Genomic DNA, 15,211 nt, shown 5'->3' on the forward strand with positions numbered 1-15,211 from the left:
GCGTTCTCGATTGTAAAATATTACAAAATTCCACTACAAATTTAGAAGAATTCGAAATATATGGAATTCTTCTCTGATCTGATCTCATTAAAACGAGCAACATTGGTTGAAAAAGTGGCTGCCCTAAACAGACATCGCCTATAAACTCAAACAGACATCAGTTGGCTGGCAAGGCTATGACGTCTGTATTTAGGAATGCGCGTGGAATAATTTTTTATAGACTATGAAAAAAGAAATACCATCAACCGTCACTTTTACGTCGCGTTATTGGATTGATTGAAAAACGAAATCATCCAAAACGATTGCATAAAGAAATGAAATGCAGTTCCACCGAGACAATGTGAGATAATTGTGACACGGTACAAGTCAGTGAAAACGATGGCAAAAATCCATCAATTGGGCTTATAATTTCTTCTTCAACCACAGTATTCTCCAGATCTGGCTCCACCGACTATTTCCTGTTCTCAGATCTCAAAAGAAGGCTCGCTGGGATAAAAGTTTTGTCGGATGAAGATGTGATCGCCGAAACTGAGGCCTGTTTTGAAGCAAATGACAAATCGTACTACAAAAATGGTATCGAAAAGTTAGAGGAGCGCTATAATCGGTCTATCGCCTTTAAAGGGAACTACATATATTGAACAAAAACCCGAATGTTGCCAAAAATAATTGTGTTTAACTATGATGGGGCGGGGACTTTTTAATTCATTTGTTAGTTCTTTCACTCTTCAAAAGAAATAAATGCAAGTTAATTGTATCGGGGATTTTTTAGACGTGTGGTTTCCAATGAGATATTACTTTTTTTGAAGTTTGTTTTTTTGACAGCTGTTATTTGACAAATACTTATATTGGTTTGCGATTTGGTAATGAACAGACTTACTCCGGAACACACGCTCACATGTACGGTGAATAGACCCAAATCAAGATGGTCACCGAGCACGATTTTCACAAGAAATTAAATATGTTCAGCGATGCAGCCCATTTGTCGCTTTTGAAGTGATGATAATCCAGAATCCAGTTTTAAACCTTAAAACCTACATGCTCCCAAATCCACTGTTTGATGTGACATGTGGGAAGGGGACATCATTGTGGGCGACCTTTGGTTGCAACAAGACGTCGCTACACACCATACATCCAACGAAGCAATCAATATATTGAAGGAAACTTTTGGTGTTCGCATTATCTCGCCTCTGGACTATTTTTGTGGGGTTGTGTGAAGTCGCTTATTTACGCAGATAAGCACGATTGACGCCTTGGAAAGCAATATTCGATGCGTTATTGCTGAGAAGCTATTCGAACTAGCCGCGGCGATCACTTACGCGATATCATTTTTAAACGGTATAGAAAATCCTTACCTTAGTAAAAAAGCTAAATTCTTGACCATAGCATTAAATTATATGCGTCTGATTTCACCTTGAAAACCACATGTCGAACAAAAATTAAGGCCACATTTGTAAACAGCATAAGATAACACAAGGAAAACCGAGGTAGTCTTCGAGTTCATAATTTACATGTAATACGTTTTAAACCTGAGATGTGGAAAAGAAGTTTGAGAACGCGTTGACGACGAACCACGTCCAGGAAGGCCATCAACATCAACTGATGATCAACTTCTTTTTCTTCTTTACTAGCGTTGACACCGAGTATAGCCGAGTTAACAGCAGCGCGCTAGTCTTTGCAAGCGAAGCCATACCCTTCTCCAACTGGTCTTCCAAAGCAGTGGAGGTCTTCCTCTTCCTCTACTTCCCTCGGCGGGTATTGCTTCGAATACTTTCAGAGCTTAATTCGCTAACTACAAGTATATCAATGTCGTCGTATATCTCATACAGCCCATCGTATCGCAAAGAACCATACATCTTTTGCAGAACCTTTTTCTCGAAAACTCATAACGCCGACTCATCATATGTTGTCATCGTCCATGCCTCTGCACCATATAGCGAGACGGGAATAATTAGTGCATTTTGTTCCTTCTCATTTTAAGTAATGGGCCCCAAACCCAGCACTCAACCCATTATTTTGAAAGTTTATTTGAGCCTAAGAAAGCACGATTGGTTCTAAAATCACAAAATTTTTTCGAAAAACAGCGTCACGTTAACGGCAGTGAAACAATCCAACTACCAGGATTTCATGAAACGTATTATTACTTGCGATGAGTCTTGGATCCATGCTAACGACCCTGAAACAGACGATCAATCGGCCGGATCTCTTGGCAAAGGTGAGCCGAAGCCTAAGAAACCACGTCAAAGCATGTCTAAAATCAAGGCTATGTTGACAATTTTCTTAGATTATCGAGGTATGGTGCACTCCAAGCTTCCGAGCGGCCAAACTGTTAACAATTAAAACTGTTTGTGTGCTATCCATCGTTTGTGCGAGGCTTTTCGTAAAAATACTATAGGTCGGAATTATGGACCGACAACTCTTGGCTTTTGCACCACGATAATGCACCGTCGCATACTGCATTGATTCTTCGTGAGTTTTTCGCCAAATTTTCAGCCAATGTCGTGCCGCAACCACCGTGTTTGCATGATCTAGCTTCGGGTGACTTCTGGCTATGGGAGGATTGGAAAAAACGTTGGCACAAGTGTATTTGGGTCAAGGAGATTACTTTGAGGGCGACGAAATAGATTTGAAGAATAAATTACAAATTTTAAAATTATGAACAATGTCTCATGGTAGATAGCGCCTCGCCTTGTCATCGATAAGAGTGGCTAAATTTCCAATAATAATCAAAAACTACCAACTAAACTCGTAAGGCATTGACTTTTGAATGCAATAGATTGGACAAATTTTGAAGAACAATTGCTATTATTGCAATAATGAACAAATGTAATACATTCCATAGCCAAAGGCACTGAACAAACCATGAAAAATCGACTGCACCAAATTGCAATATTAAACATTTCTGTAACAAAAATAAATGGTGAATTCCCCACCATTCGATTATAGTTGATAACAACTGGTTTGTTGCATTGCTATATATAAGTATGATACGTATTTATAATACTATTTTCTCTACTAACTAGTATGACTTGCAGAAATAGTATTGTAAAGGCTTGTATTATATTAGCATTCAATTGGAAATTGTTATTAATTTGTCTGCTCAACTTGTGGTTTACCAAGCATTAGCAGTTGACCTTTGCATGCGTAGCTCAGCGGTACATTTCCGTTTGCGGGTTTCCCGTTCATTAGCTAGGCATAGACCTCACATGCCAACAGAGTTTCAGAGTTTCTTTTTTTTTTTTTTAAGAAATCTCAAGCTGATGAAGTCCCAAAAAAACATGGATATAGTGTATTCTATATTTAAATGATAAGGGTTCAAGGTATGCAAAATTAGGTATCGGTTATATTTTTGGTAGTATTTTTTATATAAAATCCAACAGTCTGAATTCTCAATAAGAAATATAACGACAAGTTCGTACCGAGTTTCTGCCAATAATAAGGGTTTTTTTTTTGAAAGTTTATCTTTTTCAAATATCCCGTGATCTTGGTGGCCAATCGACCGGCCCTAAAGGTGAAATTATCTGCTCATCGAAGTGTTCTGTCAATAAATGCATTGATTCATGGGATGTGTGAGAAGTGGCGCCGTCTTGTTGAAACCAAATGTCGCCGAGATTACAAGTTTCAATTTCAGGAATCAAATAGTCGGTTATCATGGCGCGATAACGGCTGCCATTGACGGTTACGTTCTCACCGGCATCGTGTTTTGGCTCTTGAATCTCTTCAGGTTACTCTTCGTTCACTTTAGCTTGTTTACATACCCATTGAGCCAGAAATGAGCCTCATCGCTGAACCAAATGTGGCTCAAAAACATCGGATCTTCTTGGAACTTTTCAGGAGCTCATAGAGGAAAGCGAGCTGCTTTGGGAAGTTCGAGCGGCTTCAGCTCTTGCACAAGCTGTATTTCGTACGCTTTCAATTTAATATCTCGACGTAAAATGCGCCAAGTCGTTCCATACGCCAGTCCGAGTTGCTGCGAACGGCGCTGCGCTGAATAGACTCTTCACGCTCTTCTTGTACACTCTTAGCTCCGCCTGTTAGATTTTCTTCACAGCGTGCTGGACATGGTCTATTCGGTCGAATATCATCCAATAACGAATGCCGGGTTTCAAGATAGATGATGGTGGTTAACCAGTTTAATTGAATTCAAGGAAGTATTCTCATTAAAATGACATAAACGCTTCTAATTTTACCTCTATTTGATTTTGCCAGTTTATACCACATTATGCCATTTGTGTATTCGTTTCGCCACTCGCTAAAGTAGTACTAAATGTTATCAGCAAAGTACAAGTATATTAAACTCCCTGCATGAATGAATTTAAATATACACTCCGAAACAAAGAGCCGTCTTAGACTGCAAACCTGAACATACAAAGCTTAAAGCTAATCTTAGCGCCTAAAAGTATGCAGCAAGTGCGCTTTAATTACCAGGTAACTTAATCATGACTTAAACGAAAGTGAAACCGCAACAGCTGTCAGCTGTTCAAACCAACACAAGTTGTTTTTGTGCGGAACCGGCTTAAAGTATGCTGCTTGGCGACCATGAAGTGTACGCACGCGTCGCGTATGAGAGCTTCACGTTACGTCATTGCATAATTTGTCCGCACTTTGCAACGAAGCGGCGCCGCCGCCGTCATTGTGTATGACGAATAAAAAGGTAAACATAAAGTGTAAATGACCGCAGCCTCAGCTTGGAGATCTGGTTTTCGAAATGGACGCTTGGCGATTTCGCATTAAATGAGCACAGATAAGGGCGCCATATCATGGCACAGCTGATGGACTAATTATTTTACGACAATTTTTCCGAATATTTATTTGGTTATTAAATTAATTGTATGAAAGGTAGACGAAAGCGCTGATGGAGCTGCGACCGCTTTGGCAGGTTTTTTTTTTGTCGAAGACGCGACATTGACGTTGTGATCGAGCAAAGAAACAAACGTAAATAAACTATTATTTATACAATGTCTTTCTCATAAGCGCTGCGAACGCACAACTTGACAGCGTTTTTCGTTCACTCTCGCCGGCATTGGCGTTGGGCGCTTCAATAGCGTTCACAGCTGAGCGGTACGTCAAGCTGGTGTGGTCGTGCCCGTGTTTTGAGCGGATAACTGAAACGTTTTACGAATTATTCAATTGAATTGGTAAATTTGAGTTATTGCCGCGAGCAGCCCATTCAAGTCGCGCGCCTCACATTAGTAACACCGCCGGAGACGAGGAGGACGGTCGTCGATATATATAAATCGTGGTTTTTAAACGTGACTTCATCGACGCTCTGCAGTTTCGACAAGACAACTGGGTCGCTTTTGGTGTTTACGTATGAGTGGGACATTTTCGAAATTCCGAATCGGCGAAATCGTAAGTTGACAATGCACTTCCACCGTTTTCTCGTCACATTATCGCTAACAGTCGTGTTGAAGGCGCGCGCCAATACAGACGTTCCATTACTTGACCCCTCAGCAGTTACTGACAATAAATACATCGCAACGGTTGAACCGGTGGCTGCTCAGCAGAAGTGTGATATACCTAATGAGGCTAAAGTGGGTGTTTGTGTGACCGTCGGCAATTGCTCGGCTTATCTGCAGGCGCGCAGCGTGCCGAATATATCCGCCGAGAAGGTGAATTTTCTAAAGAAAGTGCAGTGCTCGTGTAAAGAATGTGACTCGCTTGCGCCGGAGCCTATGGTTTGTTGTCCAGCTAATGGACAGGACTATCTATATCCGTCACTGAAGTTTTCGAAATTCGAATATCGCCGTTTTCAAAATGTGACCGCGCAATTCAAACGCAAGAAACTAAAACGTCGCATACAGACCGTGGAACCGGGTGAGAGTTTCAATTTGCGCAACGAATGTGGCAAACAGGTGACAAATCGTATTTACGGCGGCGAAATCGCCGAACTGGATGAGTTTCCGTGGCTAGCGTTGCTGGTGTACAATTCAAGTATGATTTCATTTCATGCATGTGTACTTAAGTGATTTGTTTGTGAGAAAGTGATTTTCAACTCCCTTTTATTCGCAGATGATTTCGGCTGTAGTGGCGCGCTCATCGACGATCGTCATATTCTGACTGCGGCGCATTGTGTGCGGGGCGAGGGTGTGCGTGAAAAGAAAGGACTGTAAGTTTGTGAAGAGCGGAAAATTAATGAACTTTAAGTGAAATTAAAAGTGACTGCGCTCTTGTTAGAAGTACAAATGATCGGTAGGGGATTTAGGAAGAGGAATTTCGGAAGTAAAGAGAACTTATTTAAAAGAATTTTCTTCAAATATAATAATTAAGATTGAGTGTTCTAATGACTTGTTCGTTAAGTTTTGAGTCAGTTGTCCTAAATCACTGGCGTCTGATCATCCTTAGAGTTATTTTAAAAATAGTGTATGGCATCAACGTGAGAAAATGTGTGCAATAGAATCCAAAAAGATCCAAGATGTGGGAATTGAATCTTAACCACAGCAAACCATATAACGGAGAATTGAAAAAAAACACCTACTTTGATAAAATACTAAAAAAAATCATAAACTTAAAATATTTCGAGGCAAATTTTCAAGCCTTGGAGCATCACACTAACTTTACAAAAATTCAGTTACTTTTTTTATAAAACAAATGGGTTTGAAAAGTTCAACATTTTAGTTTTAATACCCTGGCAACATGAAAATGGCTGAAATAGGATCATATGTCCGCCCACTCAACATACAACGGTATTGTTAAAAACTACTAAAAGCGCGATAAATCAATAAATACCACAAAAATATCATATCCGACCGATTTCTACCAAATCTGGTATGCGACATTCTTCTAACATTTTTATGATACGGTTTGAAGATGGACGAAATCGGACTACAGCCACGCCTACTTCCCATATAACACAATTTTAAATTCCATTTGATCCTTTTACTTTCCAGTATACAAATCAGCAAGAAATTAATATAATGGAATAAAATTTTGGTCAAATGCCTTTGAAGTACTATATGCCACCTTATGACCAAAAACTGGCCAAACACATCCAAAACTGGCAACCCTAGGTACCGAATAATCGGACAGCGGTAACTATGTTTGACTGTCTACCGAAAATCTTGGTCAACGTGTCAGATTTATAATTGAAATTCAGAGAGAATACTTTTCTGATATAATATATCAGCTATAAATGGTTTGAACTGAGCCGCCATCTAACTAATAAAATGATTTTGGAACTTCCTGGTGGCTTTATACCTCATCTATCGAACAATATATGTAGGGAAGTACACAGTTCGGCTTTAATACGTGCAAGTTGCAAAAGTGTGAAATATTCGGTTATACTCCAAGTTAGCTTTCCTTACTTGTTAGAAATTAAAAATGTTGGCAACTCTATTTTAACAAATCAAACTTTTCAAGATATTGTAATGGCTTAGCCACAATGAAATACAAATTATTCGAAGCGAAGTGGCAACACCATAAATTTTTTTTTATATAAATCAACTTTTGGGGACTTTCTAAATACTGAATTTAGCTTTTTCAGTTAATACTATTCTTAAAATTTTGCATTATTTAAAATATGTATATTAAGTAAAATATATGTATATATTGCAACCTTTTTAAAACACTTTTCTGAAAATCAAAAATTTAGTATTTCCAATTAAGACAGCAACCTAACCGTAAAATTTAGCTTTAAAGCATAGTAAACCAAAAACTTACCCTGTGATTTGTAATAACAGACGTATTAATACCTTCAAAATCTCTGAAAGCGACTCTAAAAAGCGAAAATTACGAAACCACTGTTACGAAAATACACATAACCGCACTTAAATGAGTAATAGCAACGCTTTTTGCCTCACTTTTTAGGAAGCTCGTACGCTTAGGCGAATTCAATGTCAAAACCGAACCAGACTGTATTGAAGAACCCGATTATCTGAACTGCGCGGACGCTGCTGTGGACATCGGGCACGAGCGCATCTTCGTGCATCCCGAATACAATGAACATTCGTTTACTAAATTCAACGATATCGCCATAATACGACTGAAACGTGCAGTGTCCTTTACGCATTTCATCATGCCAATTTGTCTGCCTAGCCAAGATGAGGAGAGTCCCTATAAAGTGGGTGAAATGTTTTCGGTCTCCGGTTGGGGACGCACCGACTTATGTAAGTACATCATACTTGTTGAGGATTATTAGTGGCTATGAAAATGTTTTTTTTTTTTTCTCTTCTCTCTCAGTTAATAAGTACTTTCGCAACATACACAGCCCGATCAAGCTGAAGCTACGTATACCATATGTAGAACGCGACAACTGCACGAAGATTTTGTCGACATTCGGCATCGAATTGGGCTCGAAGCAGGTCTGTGCTGGCGGCGAGTTCGCCAAGGACACTTGTGCCGGCGACAGCGGCGCGCCACTCATGTATTTCGATCGTAAATACTCGCGTTGGGTCGCCTACGGTGTGGTGAGTTACGGCTTCACGCGTTGCGGCATGGCCGGCCATCCCGCGGTATATACGGATATCTCCGCCTACCTCGATTGGATACACAAAATAGTGACTTCGAAGTGACAATTCACTTACAATATTTAAATTATATTTTTAGAAAAATATGTAGCTAGATAATTTGAATTGTACAAGACTCAGGGGCACACAAATATTGCCTTCGGATGAATACTTTTTATAAATATTTATTGCAATGTTAGATTTGATATGAAATTTTGCTGTTCAAGTGGAGAAAAGCGACGACAAATACATTATTTTTTATTTATAAAAATGTGTGTTAATATTTAAACAAGAAAAACAGAAGTTTGTTAAATAACAAGACCAGACGATTTTGTAAATTTGTCGGTGTGTGTGGTGGCAGACGCTTGTTCGTGCTTTTAACGTTCCAGGGAGATTACGTTGTTCGTGCAATGTTATTTTTTCCAGCTTTGGCGGCTGGAAATGATAATGAAATACTCGCGAAACTGACAAACCCCCGACTAAGGCGGAAATATTTTCACTTGACAATGGATTAGATAGTTTTCTATAGCGACACAGCTAAGTAAATAATATAAAATAATATATAGAGTGTGTAGAAATGTATATATGTACATAGATATGACAATAAGAGATATTGTTTTCCAAGACATTCCATTGGCGATGTTCATGATGTCATTTTCTTGCGTCAAGGCTAAAATATTCAACTATTCAAATAAGAAAATATGTATTTTTCACTGCAAAGCTTGGTGCAAAATGTCCGATGAAAGATCCCCCTATATTAATAGCACTTTTAAAAACGGTTTACCTCTGAAGTTGTTGGAAGAACTCTCTACATCGAGCCACACCAACACTTTGATATAAGACAACACGAAGTTAGGTAGAGAACAGTAAGCTTAGATATGTATATGAATAATTTGAGAGTAACAGTTCTTCCAACCAGAAATTTTAAAAGAGAGTACATAGATTCGGTGTGTGTTGTGACTTTGGAAGTTTAACATTTTGTTTTGTTTATTTTATTGGGAAAACAAATTTACGGATAAAGAGCGATTTCTTCTGAGCTGGCAATGATTACGTTTCCCTCCAGACAAAAATGGTTGTTTGAGTTTGAGAGTTTCGTTGCACATTTTGCACCCATGCCCCTATTGGATTCAGTGCCGTCGATATTAATTTATCACCACAGAGCGCCAATTTGGTTGTGATATGATATTTATGCAGGCGGAAAAACATTAAAGGTGGTCAAAGGAAGGTTAGAAGGTTTGATGGCTGATTCAGAGATCGCACTTGTACCTTTCGATGTCATAAACATAGTACTCCTGTAATTCGAACTTAAAAATTTGCTCAGGCGTATAATTTCTATCAGCTTCTTAGTGTTTAAGCCTTTATCTCTGTAAATGCGGTTGAATCTAGAAGGAAGTGGTGAGATGATTCCAATATTCATCCAATCATCTCTTCCATACAGCTTCATCTTCTCAACCTACATCTTCGAAGCCGATAAGGCAATAGCTTATTAAAACTCCCACAACTAGGAAGAGGCTAGTCTTATTGAAAGCAAATAGCTCACTTGCGATATATCTATTACGATAGATCTTAGGTCAAAGGATCTTGCATCAGCGCATGAATTTATGGCAGTCCAGTGCTGGCCAAGTTCCCGCAAAGCCCATACAGCTTCAGCTGGCATCCGATAAAATTCTCAACCTATATCTTGAACGCCGATAAGGCAATAACTTGCTAGAACTCCCACAACTAGGAAGAGGCTAGTCTTATTGAGAGCAAAAAGTTCACTTGATCTCCAACGCTTGATCTTAGGCCCAAAGCATTTTGCGACAACGCATGAATTGATGGCAGTCCGGCGTTGACGAAGTTCTCGCGAAGACCAGTTATCCAGTAGTAAGCGCACGAGGAGAAGGGGAGCTCTCATCCGTTCCCATTCTACGGATAGCGGGGCTAGGCTACCCTTCATTGTCAGTTAATCCTTCGATTTTGCTGTTGCCTTGCACCCATACTAGTCTCATCACATAGTGATAGTAGTATCGCTGCCATTGATAATAAGGTTAGCCATAACTTAACCAGTGCTGAATGCCCGATTATTGAAGACTAGCCCTGCAGTCAGAGCGAATAGTCACTTCCCTGAAAGAGGCTGCACAACGGATCAGTAAATTTACCACAACCTTAATGGCAGCAACCTCAGCTTTGAAAACATTGCAATACTCAGGAAGTCTGAGACTGAAGTTAACAGAAATCCTCCTTCTATCTTCAGGAGGATCTTCGAAAAATATATATGTATGGCGATGAGAACCTTATGTCTGCATAGAATGATACAATTCAAGTCCAGAAAAAATATTTTAATGACAAACTTGCCTAACATTGGAGATACCAAGTGCAGCTAGGTGCTTCTCCACATGATCTCTTCAATGGAGTGGAGGTCTTCCTCTGCTTCCACCGGCGGGTACTGAATCGAATACTTTCAAAGCTGAAGTGTTCTCACCGAACCGGACAACATTAACTAGCCAGAAGGTTCCATCGACTGCGGTATTCGCTGTTGCCAATGCGCAAAGCACCATAAATCGGCCGCAAAACTTTCCTCTCAAATCCAGGCCAACTCATCATCGTTGTTGTTGTAGTGCGAGAATTTTGCCGAGTTCACATTTCTTGGCCGCATAAAAATACGGCTCTGTTCCGTTTACGGAGACCCAACTGTCATGGGAATGGCTTATCAGATGTCACTGTCTCTTTTTCCTTGGTAGTGGTTTTAACGAGCTGGTTCACAAACTCAGCACACAACCTTGCTGGGCTAGCCGCTTAGTTCAAGACCGAAGACCGCTCGCAGCCTCACCTCAGGTGAACAAACGTTCCAATTAGACTTCAGCAACCCTTAAACTGAATATGTCGGCTACGCTTCCTCTCTTTTAGCCGTGATCCCAGGCGCACCTCAAATCAAACCGACAACTTGTGCTATATGTATGTATGTATGTTACGTTTGTGAATCATAATAATGTAAGATTCAGCAGTCAGCTGATTGTTGTGTGTATTATATGCCGAACCAACACAAATTAATGATAAACTTGATCTACATTCACACAACAACTGACGTCAGAGATTGCCACACTTTTTACACATAATAAATAAACAAACGATCGAAGTCATCAGTGGCATTAAATATATTTTATATACAAATATGCTTATTCACGTACAATTTCATATAAAACGAAATAGAGAAACAAAAGCAAAAGTCATTGCTAGTCAACACGCAGTCAAGTAAACGCATATACATATTTACAGAAAAGGTGTGCAGGTTCGTGTGTGTGCCGAAGTGGCATTGTGCAAGCCGGCATTTGGTTGCCAACAGTCAAGTGCGACGCAGCAACGCAACGCTTGGCTGGCGACTTGCCGAGTGATGCAATTAAACATCCGGACCATATGGCAAACGATCGACAGTCGGCTGCGACTACCAAACACCCAATCGTGCGCGCTTTAACGTTTGCTGTGTGCATTGAGACGAGACGAAGTGACATCGATTGTTCAATCAATCGCCCACGCGTCGAGCCGCGGCTCATTTAAATTAGTCAGCTGCTTTTAAACAATCGGCGCGGTGTTACAGCGAATTGCCCGAAAAGGGGGCGGTTTCGAGTGCATACATACATACAAGTGGTAAATAAGCGGTGATTGTTTGCAGCCCGTTGCTTTCGCCAATCATTTGTGGCTAACCGAAATCATTGAACGATTAACAAGTGTGAAAAACAGCGAGCGCTTTTGGGCGTGCAAATGTGTGAAGGTGTGCTGAAAGCGAAGGTGTTTATTTTAATGACAATGTCTTCCTTCATTCCAGTTGCGAGCAATTATTTGCCCAAAGCATTGAGTTGTGCCCGAAACCTCGATTTACATTTTCGCGTTTTCATGGTTGTCTGCCTTCAAGCGAAGAGCGAAAGTGTAAATATTTCTGAACTTGACTTTTTATAAGCTGCCAACAGTCGTTTTAGTACGGAGTTACATACATATATTCGTAGTTTAAATGGTGCCTGTCAAAAACCATAACGGTAAAGTGATGTGACAGTACTTTGTGTGTGATAAACTAAGTTGTAATTATATTATTTTGCTAATGAAAAGGGTGTACGAAGTATGTGTCATAGGTAGAGTAATTGACATTTGTATAGGGTGGTTCGTTTTTCATCGTTTTTTACGGGTTTTAGTTTACCGCGAAATTTTGTAACACCCGAAAGAAACGTCGGAGACCCTTTAGAGTGCATACTACTATACATACAGATATACATAAATGATCGACATGATGAACTAAATCAATTTAATCCGTTCGTCTCTCTGTCGGTCTATACAAACGCGACTAGTCGTCCATCAGTTCTAGAGATTTCTGAAAATTTTCACACTCCCTTTTCTGCCCAAGAAGAATTATTTTGTTATATATCAGTTATACAGCTCAGATAATACTCGTATTGTACGTTTTCTAATTATTCAAAAACAAAAAATTCACAAAATCTCTATTCACTTATTTTTCCATTAATCATTACCAACCTTTCTTCCTTCTATCATCTTTCCAAACACAGTCGAGTTGAGCATTTTATTTTTGCTATTTTTTGTTGTTATCGCAATTTCATCAATATTTGCCTTCTCTATTATGCTTGTTGCTTATGTTGTTGCGATTTAGTTGCCGGCGTTTTTTGCTTCTTTTTCGCCAACCTTGAACTACATTTGAATGTGGCTAGAGTTACGAAGTGAGACGCATATACATATGTATTTACATTAATGAATGACGGACAGTGAAATGAAGCGAAGTGCGAAATGAAGATCACAAATGAAGATAAATTTTATTCACTTTTCTAAGCTGAAGTAATTTCAACAAGAAAATATAATAAACAAAATTAAATTAAATTAAAAAAACAAAAAAAAAAAACAATAAAAAGTCACGAATTTTTGAGTATTATTTTGAGCTCTCTGCAAAGTAGGCGCCACGCGAGCTCACTTTCGACCAAAAGCAACGATGAGTTGATGATTCGTAGCAGTGTTTGGAGATGTTCAAGCGTAATAAACCCGAGTTTATGCGACGATATATGACAGTGGATGAAACGTGGCTCCATTATATCACTCCGTAGTCCAATCGAGAGTCATCTGAGCGGACTGCACGCGATGAACCTACTCCAAAGCGTAGAAAAACGCAACAGTCGGTTGGAAGGGTTAAGGCGTCTGTATTTTGGGATGAGCATGGAATAATTTTTATTTTAATAACAGCGACTATTACATAATATTATTGAACCATTTGAAGGACAAAATAGACGAAAAACCCGCATTTGAAGAAAAGAAAAGTGCTGTTTCATTAAGACAATTCACCGTGTCAGAAGAATGATAGCAAAATTCATGCGTTGGGCTTTGAATTACTTCCACATACACCGTATTCTCCAGATCTGACTTCCAGGGACTATTTCCTGTTCTCAGATACCAAAAACATACTCGCTGAGAAGAAATTTTCATCGAATGAAGAGTTGATCGCCGAAAGTGAGGCCTATTTTGAAGCAAAGAACAAATCGTGCTACAAAAATGATAGCGAAAAGTGGGAGGGTTACTTTAATTAGTGTATCACTCTTAAAGGGAAATATTTACATATATTGAATAAAAAATGAATTTGACCAAAAAATGTGTTTTACTATGGCTGGGGACTTCTTAATTGACCTGTTACTTTTTAATTATACAGTTCTCATCTGAGGCGCAACGAAAAGTCTTTCAACAATGGCTACACCTCAGCTGGCAATGATGAACTTCGAACAATTTTCTCCAAAAAAAAATATTCTGATAACTCCCAGAAGCTATTCGGTGGTGTCTTAATACCTGTGGAGATCTATAAATTTTTTAAAAATGAATATAAATTCTATTCGGAAAACATCCTCCTGTTCTAAAGTGACACATAATCGTTTATATTGAATTATTAAAAACAACGTTTATTTGTACTTTTTTTTATAGTGTGCCACACATGTGAAAATATCTGCAAGCCATTAACTAATTGTATTTGCATTCATTCAATTTCATTGTTGTCCATTTCGTTAACAAAGAACCTTTAACTCTCTAACTTAACTCGCATATGTAGCTCAGTTGCACAAGTTAGGTAAATACTTGCGTTTACAACAAATTTCACTTTTACTTGAGCAATAAATGTTCCATTCTACCCCAAAACGGAGGGTTATACCAAGCAGCCGTAACAACTTCATGCTCCAGTTTATTTGGAAAAAAAAACCCTGCTGGAAATATTAATATGAAGAAGCAAACGTAAGTTCTAATACAGTTAGCAACAGCTTATAATTGCACTTTTTTATCAAAATATGCTTTCAAAATAATATTAATACAACTCAAAAAATTTTTTTCAAGGGTTCCGTAAGGATCGGTAAGTACCTCTTCGAGCCGTTCGTTACCAAACGAGGTTTCAGACAAGGCGACTCCCTATCGTGCGACTTCTTCAGTCGACTGCTGGAGAAAATAATTTGAGCTGCAGAGCTGAATAGAGACAATCTTCTGCAAGAGTGTACAACTGCTGGCATATTCCAATGACATCGATATCATTGGCCATAACAACCGCGCCGCGAAGCAAATAGGTCTGGTAGTGAACGAGGGAAAGACGAATTAGCTCCTGTCGTCAAACAAAAAGTCCTCGCATTCGCGACTTGGCTCCCACGCCACTGTTGACAGTCAAAACTTCGAAGTCGTAAATAATTTTGTTTATTTTGGAACCGGTATTAGCACCAATAACAACTCAGCCCAACGCAGAATAACTCTTGCCAACAGGTGCTACTTTG

The 15,211-nt window shown here is 39.2% G+C and overlaps 2 protein-coding genes across 2 annotated transcripts in view; both read left to right on the forward strand.

Annotated features, from left to right (window-relative positions):
• The window catches only part of LOC126750859 (cecropin-1-like), a 479,399-nt gene that overhangs the window by 330,188 nt on the left and 134,000 nt on the right, over positions 1 to 15,211 (forward strand). The gene's annotated exons all lie outside the window — the stretch shown is intronic.
• Positions 5,071 to 8,676, forward strand: LOC126750841 (CLIP domain-containing serine protease B8). The gene is made up of 4 exons (XM_050460594.1): positions 5,071 to 5,931; positions 6,010 to 6,106; positions 7,804 to 8,102; positions 8,176 to 8,676. Exons 1-4 carry the CDS (start codon positions 5,361 to 5,363, stop codon positions 8,505 to 8,507), a joined length of 1,299 nt encoding a protein of 432 aa, XP_050316551.1. The 5' UTR covers positions 5,071 to 5,360; the 3' UTR covers positions 8,508 to 8,676.

Source organism: Bactrocera neohumeralis, chromosome 2, assembly GCF_024586455.1.
Source record: "Bactrocera neohumeralis isolate Rockhampton chromosome 2, APGP_CSIRO_Bneo_wtdbg2-racon-allhic-juicebox.fasta_v2, whole genome shotgun sequence".
NCBI lineage: Eukaryota > Metazoa > Arthropoda > Insecta > Diptera > Tephritidae > Bactrocera > Bactrocera neohumeralis.

Excerpts from the sequence above, each read along its gene's own strand:
- LOC126750841 (XM_050460594.1), top strand. The coding sequence starts at position 5,361 with ATGCACTTCCACCGTTTTCTCGTCACATTATCGCTAACAGTCGTGTTG. Across the intron at positions 6,107-7,803 it reads GTGCGTGAAAAGAAAGGACT|GAAGCTCGTACGCTTAGGCG; the intron begins GTAAGTTTGTGA and ends CTCACTTTTTAG. Across the intron at positions 8,103-8,175 it reads TTGGGGACGCACCGACTTAT|TTAATAAGTACTTTCGCAAC; the intron begins GTAAGTACATCA and ends CTTCTCTCTCAG.